Raw genomic sequence first — 12,463 nt, 5'->3', positions numbered from 1 at the left:
GCAGGAAACACAGAGTTCAGAATCAAGGCAGGCAAGACGGGTTTAATGTGGCCAGTTTCCTAGCAGCTTTGTCAGTTCTAAGCACAGTGGAACCGGGGCCCCAGCTGGATCAGGAGGCGCCCGTATGGCTTCTCTTGTTCCAGGCGGAGGATCTGCTGTGCCGCCAGCACTGGTCAAGAGAAGGGGACGGGGCCGGTCAGGGGGAATCCCTGCGGCAGCCTTTGGACCTATGTGTCCTCGCCCCACACATGGGCCCACACGTCCCCATACTCACCCAGGAGCAGGTAGAATACCCGGGCGGCCATCCAGCGGGGGCTGAGTGGGGACACCAGGCTGTCGAAATCGGGCTCCCTGTTGGCTTGCAGCTCCTGGGCCACGGCCCTGTAGGGATCAGGAACGGTCAGCTGGAGTCCCAGCCTGCCCAGTGCCCCCTCCTTCCCCCCGCAGTGTTTCCCTGCACCTGTACAGGGCCTCCAGCGACAGCAGCTCAGGCTCCAGGGGCAGCACTGAAGGCAGCTCCAGGGCCACTTCCGGGACCTCAGGCACCACAGGCAGTGCAGGGGGCTCGGGCTGCTCTGCCTCAGCCCAGGCCCTGGAAGGACATGGCAGTCACCTTCCAGGGAGCAGGGGAGGTGGCACCTGTGACATGGATGAGGGCCCCACCCTGAGTTCCCTCGGACTAGTGGCTTACCAGCGTTCTTCTGGGGGGATGAGGCTGGTGCGGGACTTCTCTTCCTCCACCGCTTCCAGAGAGAGCTCTGTTGGGAGGGGAAGGTCTTGAGTGGGTCTGCTTAGATCAGAGTGGTCGGGACCTTGAGGACCCCTGGTCACACTAGATGTGACTGCTGTGCAGTGACTTGTAAGAAGGAAGAGATCTAGGCTCCCTTTCGTTAAGTGCTCCCTCTAGTGAAAACCGTTCGCAGTTAAGGTACCCGTTCCATGGTACAGTGGCTGTGGTGGTGGCCCTCTCCCTTCTCCAGGTGCCTACCTGAAGACAGCATGAGGGGCCCGCTGGGCTCCTGGGCCTCCCTTGGGACCTGCGGATGGGAGAATGAGAACTAAGCCCCCGAGATCACAGAAGCACCTGGGGCAGGGTGACGCGGTCTCGGCCTGCGCTTGAGGACAGGACCTGGCACCACTGGCTCGGGTGGGCAGAAGGCAGCCTGTGGGAACTCAGGTGAAGCAGGCTGCTCCCACAGGAGGAGGAAGGGGATGCAGTTACCTCAATATCACTCAGAGTTTCCATCCTCCTTTCCTCCTCAGCTGCCACCTCCTCCTCAGGCTCTGGGGGTGGCCTTCTCCTGAGTGCTTCTGGGGGTGGCTGGGCACAGTGGGTCCAGAGAGCCAGCAGTTCTGGGGGGAGCCAGCCAGCTGGGAGGGGGGTGGCAGGGATGGGGTCTGAGGTGTGAGGAACACCAAGACAGTGGACTGTGAGTTCAGAAGGCCCCACATGCCAACTCCTTACCATGAGTTGGGGTTCGGAATAGCTCCATGGGACTCCTGATGGTCCTCTCAGGAGGCTGCACCTTTGGCTGCATGGGGGGTGTAGGGGGAGGCCAGAAGCCCAGTTAGGAGGGAGCCCCTCCTCACTGCCCCTTCTCCACTTCCTTGCAAAGCTTTGTTCCAAGACCTCTGATCCCCCATGCTGGCTCCGGCCCCTGCCTGCCCCGCCTACTGCTAGGTGGTGCCCAGGCATGTGCTCTGCAGGGTCACTAAAGGAGCAAGGAGAGTTGACTCTAAACCTGGAACACATGCACTTTGAGGATTGTTTCCAGTGCCTCCCCAGCACCTACGGCCCTGAGCCCTCCCTCCATCACCCATAGAGCCTGGGCTGCACTCACACACTCCCAGCAGTGGGCTCTGGTTTGCAGTTGTTCCTGGAATTTCTCCCGGGAGATCTGAGTCTCCTTGTCCCAGAACAATAACTGGCGGCGGCGGCGGCGAGCAGGCGGACTCCGAGGATATGGGGGCACTGGAGGCTGCCGCCTCTGAATGGGGAGGGGAAGCAGGGCCAAGGCTACCCATTATTCCTTTTCCTGTCACCTTGGTGGGCTACAAAACAGGCCCCACATCCCCACTCTAGAGGCACCCTGGGAAAGAGCTTGGGCAGGGCCTCTGGGTGCAGCTCTGACCTCACATGGGGGGCCCATATGGGGAGTCCAGGCTCAATAAAATGGAGAGTGTACAGGGCACTTTCTACCAATTTGCACAAATCCTAGATAGGCTAGCAGTGGCCCAGGGCTTGGGGAAGCTGAATACAGATGAGCAGCTCTGGGAGAGGAGGACAAAGAGGCGGAGAAAGCTTGGAAGGGGCACTACTCACCTCTGGGCTGAGCGGGGCTGGCAGACGCAGCTCTGGTGGTGGGGTCACCTCTGCAACAACACTCTAGGTCACGGCTCTGCCACAGGCATTTGTCCCAGCAGCCACCCAGGCCAGAAGCTAGAAGGCCTCCCTTCAACAGGGCCCTGGGTGGCGGCAGCTGTGCACATAGCCCCAGGAAGGCCACAGGCACAATGGGCACTCACCAGTAAGTAGAGCCTCGGGCTCCCAGCCTACTGGCTTCACCTCCTCGGGGGCTGGGGCCGGAAGTGGCTCTGCTGCCTCTTCCACCCTGAGGGGAAAATGGGCAGGAGAAATGAGTCCACCCCTCCCAGCACCAGCCCCCTACCTGGCCCAGGGGATCCTGCCCTTACGGTGCGAGAGCTGGAGGTGAGAGCGGGGGTACTGCCATTTCCCCCTCCAGGGCCCGGGGCTCCTCCTTGTACTCTACAAAGAGAAGACTGGGGCTTAGAGCATACAGGAGGAGCTAGGAGCACTGCCCAGACCCAGCCTGCCCATGCCAGGGCACTGACCCTCTGGGGCCGGAAGTGCCCTTCGCTCCCGGGGAGGCCTGCCTCGCCGTTCCTCTAACAGGATCGCTTCATCTTCCTCAGCAATCAGCAGGTCCAGGTCTCGGCGGCTGACCTCTGGGAGATCCTGTTCACCCTGGCAAGAGATTAAGAAGAGGGGATGCAATCCCCTTGCTGAAAAGGGCAAGTGGCTCTAGGAGACTGGGTCTGAGAGGCGGGCAGCAGGAGGCCCACCGTGTGCTGAAGCGCCAGGCGCAGGGAGTGCTGGAATGGAGATGAGAAGGCAGGACTCGCAGACAGGAGGGTAACATGAGGCAGGCGGGGCCACCAGAGGCAGCACTCAGGCCTCAGCCGCTCTGGAAGGGGACAGCTTACCTCGATCTGCAGCATGCGGATGGGTTCTGCCTCCTGGAGGGTGATGGCCTCTGGAGACACCACAGTGACCGGGATCCTGTCTGGAGAGGCAGGAAAGTCACATCAGCCCCTCTGCGGCTTTCCAGCTTCCCATGCCACGTGAGGCGGCCAAAGCACAGACTCTGGAATTGAGTCAACCTAGGTTCTAGTCAGGCCCTGGCCAGTCACGGGCAATCTGACCCTGGCTAGGTTGCTCAAGCACTATAGGCCTCACTTTTCTCCTCTGGAGAATGGCAATAAGAATTCTGATCTCATAGGACTCTTGTGAGGCAGAGATGAGGTGACACAAATGGAATGCCCCTCACAGGGCCTGGCTCTTAAGAGAAGCTCAAAGATGGTCTTCAGTTCTTGGGCCTTCTGAGGCCTCTCCCAGGAAAGAGGCTCTCTGCTTACCAGGCTTCCTAGGCTCCACGGGGACTTCAGGCGGGGCTTCTTCAAGCTCCCTCTCTGGGGTTGCAGCTTCTAGGAGCTGTCGAATCTTTGGACAGGATTGGGGACAAAAGGGAGGATTCATCCTCAGCCCGTTCTCCCACCTCCACAACCTTATTCAGACAGCAAACGAAAATATTCCTTCATGCCGCAGTTTTGTGACACCAGCACACAGTGAGCCCTCTCACCATCTGCTCTCTTTTCCTCCCATTCCTGCCCCCACTATTTAGACTTTGTTCATTTTTCTGTGCAGGAAGCACTGCACCCTTATGTCAAGTGTTGGGGGGTAAAGATCTCAAGAAGCCTATGGTCTAACAGAAAGACCAGTGTGTAGAGGACCCCAGCAAGTCAGCACAAGGGGTGAGACAAGCACACTAGCAATGTGCTCAGTTCCAAAGCAACATCTGGCTCTGGCCAGAGATAAAGCCTCATAGAAAGGGGTAAAGACTGGAGCCAGGCCTGCTAAAGACATGTGGGACTTAACTAGTATAGAACAAGGGTGACCGTTAGGAGTATGGAAGGTTGTGTGCAGTGGGGAGCCAGAGGTGTCTTTGAAAGAAGGAAGTAGCATTGTCTTAAGCTGTAAATGTCAGGACATGGATAGAGGGAGACATGGGCACAGAAACTTAAGGCTAAGAGATGCTAAGGGCCTGCCTTAGAGCCTTGGCAGTGGGAACTGTGTGGTGAGAAGTTGGGACAAGGGCTGCTTTGTCTGGAGGGGTCTGCCATGACAGCCCCCCAGCACGGACTCCTGGAGGGGAGAGCTGTGGCAGGCCCCCTTCCCGAGCCCCACTGTCAGACACAGGAACAGCACTCCCCTCCCACACTGTTAGCTCGCCAGTCTGAGGCATCTGTGGGGAATGAGCCCTACCTGAGGGATACTGAAGGGGCTGGGAAGTGTGGGATCCACAGACATCACCCCGAAAAAGGGGTCTGGAGCACCTTCCAGGGTCTCCATCATGGCCAGGCGGTTAGGAAGCAGCAGGCTGGGTCTGAGACCAAGAGAGAATGTGAGCTGTCCAGCACTGAGGCAGAGGGCCAACCCTGAGCAGGGAGGATCCCCACCAAAGGCTGAGTGGTTCAGTCCCCGGGGGGCACTTACAGCTCAGTCTCCACCATATCCATGCGGATCTGCAGCTGCGCGCGGTGTAGGCGCTCCAGGATGTGCTGGATGTCCTCTGCGGGCAGGGAGGGCAAGGTGGAGAGCATGCCTTGCCTCGCTGCCACAGGGCCAGGCGACTCTGCCACTTATCTGAGCCTTGCCCGCCTTACCTACGAGGTACTGGCATTGCTGAGAATAGACCCGGATCACGCCGATCTGCAGCTGGGCTGACAGATAGAGGGAGAAGCGCGGCCTGGGCAAGCCGGGCAGCGGGGGCTGAACTCGTACCAGCAAGTAATTGAGGATCTCCTCACTGTGGGGACAATGTGCCCCGATCACCACTGCTCCAAGGCCCAGCCCCACAGCCTGGCGCACCCCATCCAGCACCACCTCTCCTGCCCACTCATGCCTGCCCGCTCCCCCCCTTTCCAGCCTTACCAGGTCTTCACCACGTTCACCTTCAGGTACTCCCGCTTCACCAACCGGCTCCCACGAGTCGCTGCCAGCCTGGAATGGGTGGGGGGTGTCAGGCTGGGGCCCCTGGGTGTCCCTCCCGGCGCGCACAGCCCAGGCCTTACCAGATGGTGGCGAAGCAGCCAGTGTGGCGCTGAAGCACGTTGGGATAGTAGAACATTGTCCCGCCGGGCTTTCACCCTTGTCCCCACCACTCCTCCGCGGGGGTCTCAATCCGAATTCTTTGTGGCACGGGGCTTCCAAACACTGCCGTCGGGGCAAAGGGCTTGGAGAGGCAGCCGCCGGGGCAGCCCCAGAACGCCCGGTAAAGGAACGGATAAACACTCAGGTGTAGGTCAACAATTAGGGCGAGAAGTAAACAGAGGCGCGGACCGCACACACAGCAGTCGGGAGGCCCCTCTTGCCGCCGGGAGTGGGTTCCCACACCGCGTGGCTGCTTCGAACTTACTGAGGCCTTCCGGGTCGGGTTCCAGGTTGGAGAGGCAGAGCTCCCCAAGCGCAGGCCGGGGCTGGGCCCTAGGCCAGGTCCCGAGAGAGAACGGGGTCCTCTGCAGGGGTGCCGGGCTCTCGGGCCTTGCACTCAGCTTATGCACCTGCAGTCCCCGCGGCCCTAGATCCGGCCGCAGGGGGCGCGCGCTCCGGGACTCGGCGCCTCCCTCGTCATTAGATGGCGGCGGCCCCCACAGCAGCCAATGGGGAACAAGACTGGGCTTGGGAGCGCTCGGTTTCAGGGCACCAAGTAGCCCGCCTGGGGTCTAAGCAACAGGTGTCTCCCGAGGCAGACAGCGAACCAATCAGAAGAACCCTGCGTGCTGCGGGGGGCTATTGTGAGGTGTCCTGACCAATGGGCTCTCTTTCTAGCCTCTGATAACAAGGGTTCTCGGTGGCACTTCTCTGCCGACCAATGAGCGAGGGGCCAGTCCCAACCTCGCCCCCGCAGCAAGCTTGGTAACAAGTCCATTTCGACCACTAGAGAAGGTCGGGTCATGCCCAGGGCAAGGGCTCTGCCCCATTCCGGGTGCCTGACCTGAGGTTAGACCTTGCCCTTTCTCCTGAAACCCACCAAATACCAAAGACTGGTCTGCCTCTGTGTCCAGCCTTGAGCTTGTCCTCAGCTGCGCAGGTGGAGACGGTGTGAGGTGGCCTTGGGCACACCGCAGATGGATGAGAAAGAAGTCAGATCTCACAGGAAACATGCTCAGTCATTTCCTAAACTTGAACAACTTGGGCTGTGGGCATGCCCCCTCTGGCTGTTTTCCAGTAGTGAATGTTCTCCCGCCTGAAACAGACCTCAGCTTTGTGGGATGCAAGGCATACATCTCCCCATACAAAAGCCATCTGGCCCAAAAAATTCTTTGTTTTCCCACCTCCTGCCTTTGTATGCCCCCTGGGTTTGGCTTAAAATGCCCTTTCCAGCCTTGACCCCAGGGCCAGCTTCTACCTCTAACACTCAGCTCTTACTGGCGCTGAGCTGACCCTATTTTATTTTGTTACTTCAGTCTATGAGCTCTTGACATTAAGATCTTTTTTGGGGGGGGTGGGGGCGCCTGGGTGGCTTAGTTGTTAAGCAGCTGCCTTTGGCTCAGGTCATGATCCCAGGGTCCTGGGATGGAGTCCCACATCAGGCTCCCCGCTCAGTGGGAAGCCTGCTTCTCCCTCTCCCACTCCCCCTACTTGTGCTCCCTCTCTCCCTCTCCGTCAAATAAATAAAATCTTAAAATATATATATATATATATTTTTTTTTTTCTTTTTCTTTTTCAACTAGTTCCTGGAAACTAGCACAGGAAACATCTGTCAAATGAATATGCAATTACCCCAAATTTACAACCACAGACAGTCAAGTCTGTGACAGAGTCTGACAGAGATTTCAGAATCTAGTCCTTGTAAGCTCTACAGCACTTGCTTTTACAGATGAGAAAACAGAGAGGCCCACATGACAGTTCTTCCCAGAATACAAAGCTCCCGAATGACAGGCTGGTTGGGAACTCTGCTCTCTTGAATTCCAGCGTTTCTAGTACCTATTCCACTGTGCTTGGCTAAATGAGTTTCTACATAATACAAATTGTTTCAATTGTGTATGTTGTCACTGTTTATAAGTTCACACTGGGGAACAAAGGTAGATGCATCTACCTTAAGGGTAGATGCAAAGTGGGGGCATCTACCCTTAAGGTACTTAGAAACTAGTGTAGGAGATAACAGTAATTTGCTCATCCATCCCTCCATTCAACAAGAATTTATGAAATGCCTACTATGTGCCATGTGCTCCTCTAGGCACTGAAGATAGAGCAATGAACAAAACAAGTTCTTGTTCTCATGGAGTAGGGAAGGAGAGATGCTAAGTAAGTAGACAAATAGGAATATGTTAAGTGGTGATCAGTGCCATGAGAACAATGAGGCAGCATAGGAGAACAGAGGGTAGTGAGGGCTGCTGTCTAGGTAGGGTGCTCGGGGAAGCCTTCTCTGAAGAGAAGAGACAAAATGCATCTACATGAAGGAAAAATATTCTACACAAAAGAACCAGCAAGTACAAAGGTCCTGAGGCAGAAATGTGATGGGTTCAAGGAGCCTGGAGCTAGAATCGTAAGGGGTGAGGTTAGAGGAGGATAGGAGCCACATCACAAGGACTGTGGAGGCCACTGTAAGGATTTGGGCTTTTACTCTGAATGAGTCAAGAGTCAATGGGGGGTTTTGAGCAGAGGAATGACATGAGATTTATGCGTTAAGAGGATCTCTACTGTGTTGAGAGAATAGTGGAGATAGAAAAGATGTAGATGGAAACAGAGATGTGAGAGATGACAGTAGGTTATTCCAAAGTGTTAGTCGTGGAAGCAGAGAAAACTGGTCAGATTCTGGATAGATTCTGAAGGAATAACAATGAGCTCTGCTGATGAACTGGATATGGGATGTGACAGAAAATGGAAGAGGACACTATATAATCATAAATGCAACAATCCAAGAAGATAAAACAATTTTAAGTATTTATGCACCCAACATGGGAGCACCCAAATACATAAAGCAGTTAATAACAAACATAAAGGAAGTCATCAATAGTAATACAGTAACAGAAGGGGACTTTAGCCCTCACTTACACCAATGGACAGATCATCTAAACAGAAAGTCAATAAGGAAACAGTGGCTTTGAATGACACATTGGACCAGATGGATTTAACAGATATATTCACAACATTCCATCCTAAAACAGCAGAATACACATTCTTTTCAAGTGCACATGGAACATTCTCCAGAATACATTACATATTAGGCCATAAAACAAGCCTCAACAAATTCAAAAGTATCAAAGTCCCACCATGCATTTTTTTTTTAAGATTTTATTTATTTATTTGACAGAGAGAGAGATCACAAGTGGGCAGAGAGGCAGGCAGAGAGAGGGGGAAGCAGGCTCACCGCCGAGAGGGGAGCCAGATGCGGGGCTTGATCCAAGGACCCCGATATCGTGACCCGAGCCGAAGGCAGAAGCCCAACCCACTGAGCCACCCAGGTGCCCTCCATGCATCTTTTTTAACCACAACACTATGAAACTAGAAATTAACCATAAGAAAAAAATCTGGAAAGATCACAAATATATGGAGACTAAATAACATGCTACTAAACAATGAATGGGTCAACCAAGAAATGAAAAAGGATATCAAAAAATACATAGAGACAAATGAAAATTAAGATGCACAATGGTCCAGGGATACCTAAGTGGCTCAGCCAGTTAAGCATCTGCTTTCAGCTCAGGCCATGATCTCAGAGTCCTGGGATCAAGCCCTGTGCACTGGGCTCCTTGCTCACTGGGGAACCTACTTCTCCCTCTGCCTGCTGCTCCCCCTGTTTGTGCTCCCTCTCTTTCTCACAAATAAATAAATAAAATATTCTAAAAAAAACCCAAAAAACTCACAATGGTCCAAAATTGTTGGGATGCAGCAAAAGCAGTTCTAAGGAGACTTCTAGCAGTACAGGCCTACTTCAAGAAGCATGAAAAATCTCAAATAAACCTTATACCTAAAGCTAGAGCTAAAAAAAGAAGAACAAAACCCAAACCAATAGAAGGAAAGAAGGAAATAATAAAGGTAAGAGCAGAAGTAAATGAAATAGTAAAAATTAAATTTAAAAAAGGATAGATAGGGGCGCCTGTGTGGCTCAGTGGGTTAAGCCTCTGCTTTCAGCTCAGGTCATGATCTCAGGGTCCTGGGATCCGCCCTGCGTGGGGCTCTCTGCTCGACAGAGAGCCGGTTCCCCGCGCGCCTACTTGTGATATTTCTCTGTCAAGTAAATAAAATTTTTTAAAAAGGATAGATCAATAAAACTAGGAGCTGGGGGCGCCTGGGTGGCTCAGTGGGTTAAGCCGCTGCCTTTGGCTCAGGTCATGATCTCAGGGTCCTGGGATCGAGTCCCGCATCAGGCTCTCTGCTCAGCAGGGAGCCTGCTTCCCTTCCTCTCTCTCTGCCTGCCTCTCTGCCTACTCGTGATCTCTGTCAAATAAATAAATAAAATCTTTAAAAAAAAAAAAAAACTAGGAGCTGGTTCTTTGAAAAGGTTAACAAAATTGATAAATCTTTAGCTAGACTCATTAAAAAAGAGGACTTAAATAAAATTGGAAATGAAAAAGGGAAAATAACCAACACCACAGAAATACAAAAGATTATCAAAGAATATTATGAAGAATTATATACCAACAAATTGGACAATCTAGAAGATATGGGTAAATTCCTGGAGACACAACTGAATCAGAGAGAAATAGAAAATTTGAACAGACTTATTACCAGCAATGAAATTGAATCAGTAATCAAAAAACTGTCAACAAACAAAAGTCTAGGACTGGATGCTTCACAGGTGAATTCTACCAAACATTTAAAAAGGAGTTAATTCCTATTCTTTCAAAGTATTCCAAAAAACAGAGGTGCCTGGGTGGCTCAGTCAGTTCAGTGTCTGCCTTTGGCTCAGGTCATGATCCCAGAGTCCTGGATTAAGCCCCACGTTGGGCTCCCTGCTCAGTGGTAAGCCTGCTTCTCCCTCTTCTGCTCCCCTGCTTGTTTTCTTCCTCTGTCAAATAAGTAAATAAAATCTTAAAAAAAAAAAAAAGTAGAAGAGGAAGGAATGCTTCCAAATTCATTGTATGAGGCCAGCATCACCCTGGCCTCACCAAAACCTGACAAAGACACCACAAAAAAAGAAAACTATAGGCCAGTAGTTCTGATGAATAGAGATGCAAAAGTAGTGCTCAACAAATTATAAGCAAACTGAATCTAACTAAAGAAATTATTCATCACGGTAAAGTGGGATTCATTCCTGGGTTGCAAGGGTGGTTCAATATTTGCAAATCTATCATGATATGTCATATCAATAAGAGAAAGGATAAAAAACATGGTCGTTGAATAAGCACAGAAAAAACATTTGACAAAGTACAACATTCACTCATGATAAAAAACCCTCAACAACATAGGTATAGAGGGAAAATACCACAACATTATAAAGGCCATATATGAAAAATCCACAGTTAACAGCATGCTCAATGGGGAAAAACTGAAAGCTTTCTTTCCCTAAGGTCAGGAACTAGGTAAGGATGTCCACTCTCACAACTTTTATTCAACATAGTACTGGAAGTCTTAGCCACTGCAATCAGACAAGAAAAAGGAATAAAAGGCATCCAAATTGGTAAGGAAGAAGTAAAATTTTCACTATTTGCAGATGACATGATAGTATATATATAAAACCCTAAAAACTCCAAGAAACTACTAGAACGATCAATGAATTCAGTAAGGTCACAGAATACAAAATCAATGTACAGAAATCCATTGCATTTCTATGCACTAATAACAAAGCAGCCGAAAGAGAAATTAAGAAAACAATCCCACTTACAAATGTACCCAAAGTAATAAAATACCCAAGAATAAACCTAATCAAAGAGGTAAAAGATATGTATTCTAAACTATAAAACACTGATGAAAGAAACTGAATATTACACAAAGAAATGGAGACATTCCATGCTCATGAACTGGATGAACAAATATTGTTAAAAAGTCTGTACTACCCAAACCAGTCTACAGATTTAATGCAATCCCTACCAAAATAGCAACAATATTTTTCAAAGAACTAGAACAAACAATCCTAAAATTTGTATGCAACCACAAAAGACCTCGAATAGCCAAAGCAATCCTGAAAAAGAAAAGCAAAGCTGGAGGCATCATAATTCCAGATTTCGGGGCACCTGGGTGGTTCAGTGGGTTAAAGCCTCTGCTTTCAGCTCAGGTCATGATCCCAGGGTCCTGGGATTGAGCCCCGCATGGGGCTCTCTGCTCAACAGGGAGTCTGCTTCCCACCCCCCTCTCTTTCTGCCTGCCTCTCTGTCTACTTGTGATCTCTGTCAAATAAATAAATAAAATCTAAAAAAAAAAAAAAATTCCAGACTTCAAGTTATATTACAAAGCTGTAGTCATCAAAACTGTATGGTACTGGCATTAAAAACAGACACGTAACGGGGTGCCTGTGTGGTGCAGTTGGTTGAGCGTCCGACTCTGGATTCTGGCTCAGGTCATGATCTCAGGGTCCAGTGACTGAGTCCCATGTCTGGCTCTGCGATCAGTGGAGGGTGTGCTTCAGAGTCTCTCTCCCTCTCCCTCTGCCCTCCCACTTATGCTCGCTCACTCTCTAAAATAAATAAATACTTTAAAAAATAGACATATTGACCAATGGAACAGAATAGAGAGCCCAGCAATAAACCCGTAATTATATGGTCAATGAATCTTCAACATAGGAGGCAAGAATATGCAATGGGAAAAACACGGTCTCTTCAACAAATGATGGTGGGAAAACTAGACAGCAACATGCAAAAGAACGCATCTGGACCGCTTCCTTATACCTACATAAAAATAAACTGAACACAGATCAAGGACCTAAATGTGAGGCTTAAAACCATAAAAATCTTAGAAGAGAGCACAGGCAGTAATTTCTCTGACATCAGCTGTACCATTTTTCTAGCTATGTCTTCTGAGGCAAGGAAACAAAAGCAAAAATAAGCTACTGGGGGGCGCCTGGGTGGCTCAGTGGGTTAAGCCGCTGCCTTCGGCTCAGGTCATGATCTCAGGGTCCTGGGATCAAGTCCCGCATCGGGTTCTCTGCTCGGCAGAGATCCTGCTTCCCTCTCTCTCTCTCTCTGCCTGCCTCTCCATCTACTTGTGATCTCTCTCTTT

The 12,463-nt window shown here is 51.1% G+C and overlaps 1 protein-coding gene across 2 annotated transcripts; it reads right to left on the bottom strand.

Moving 5' to 3' along the window:
• Nucleotides 1–22: 22 nt before the first annotated feature.
• REC8 (REC8 meiotic recombination protein) lies at nucleotides 23–6,864 on the bottom strand. 2 transcript variants are annotated; one of them, XM_047736904.1, is made up of 19 exons: nucleotides 5,374–6,864; nucleotides 5,234–5,302; nucleotides 4,966–5,108; nucleotides 4,796–4,871; nucleotides 4,565–4,685; nucleotides 3,658–3,742; nucleotides 3,226–3,305; nucleotides 2,854–2,986; nucleotides 2,695–2,767; nucleotides 2,527–2,612; nucleotides 2,324–2,373; nucleotides 1,842–1,988; nucleotides 1,466–1,532; nucleotides 1,223–1,371; nucleotides 989–1,037; nucleotides 692–758; nucleotides 461–592; nucleotides 275–381; nucleotides 23–169 (listed from the first exon to the last, which is right to left on the bottom strand). In XM_047736904.1, the coding sequence occupies exons 1-19, from the start codon at nucleotides 5,427–5,429 to the stop codon at nucleotides 78–80; spliced, it is 1,782 nt and encodes a 593-aa protein (XP_047592860.1). In that variant the 5' UTR covers nucleotides 5,430–6,864; the 3' UTR covers nucleotides 23–77. The 2 variants fall into 2 exon arrangements, with proteins under 2 accessions (XP_047592860.1, XP_047592861.1); XM_047736905.1 differs by having other exon boundaries at nucleotides 2,896–2,986.
• Nucleotides 6,865–12,463: the final 5,599 nt, after the last annotated feature.

Source organism: Lutra lutra, chromosome 7, assembly GCF_902655055.1.
Source record: "Lutra lutra chromosome 7, mLutLut1.2, whole genome shotgun sequence".
NCBI lineage: Eukaryota > Metazoa > Chordata > Mammalia > Carnivora > Mustelidae > Lutra > Lutra lutra.
Note: the sequence above shows the minus strand (reverse complement) of the source record. Positions and strands in the feature narration are given on the sequence as shown.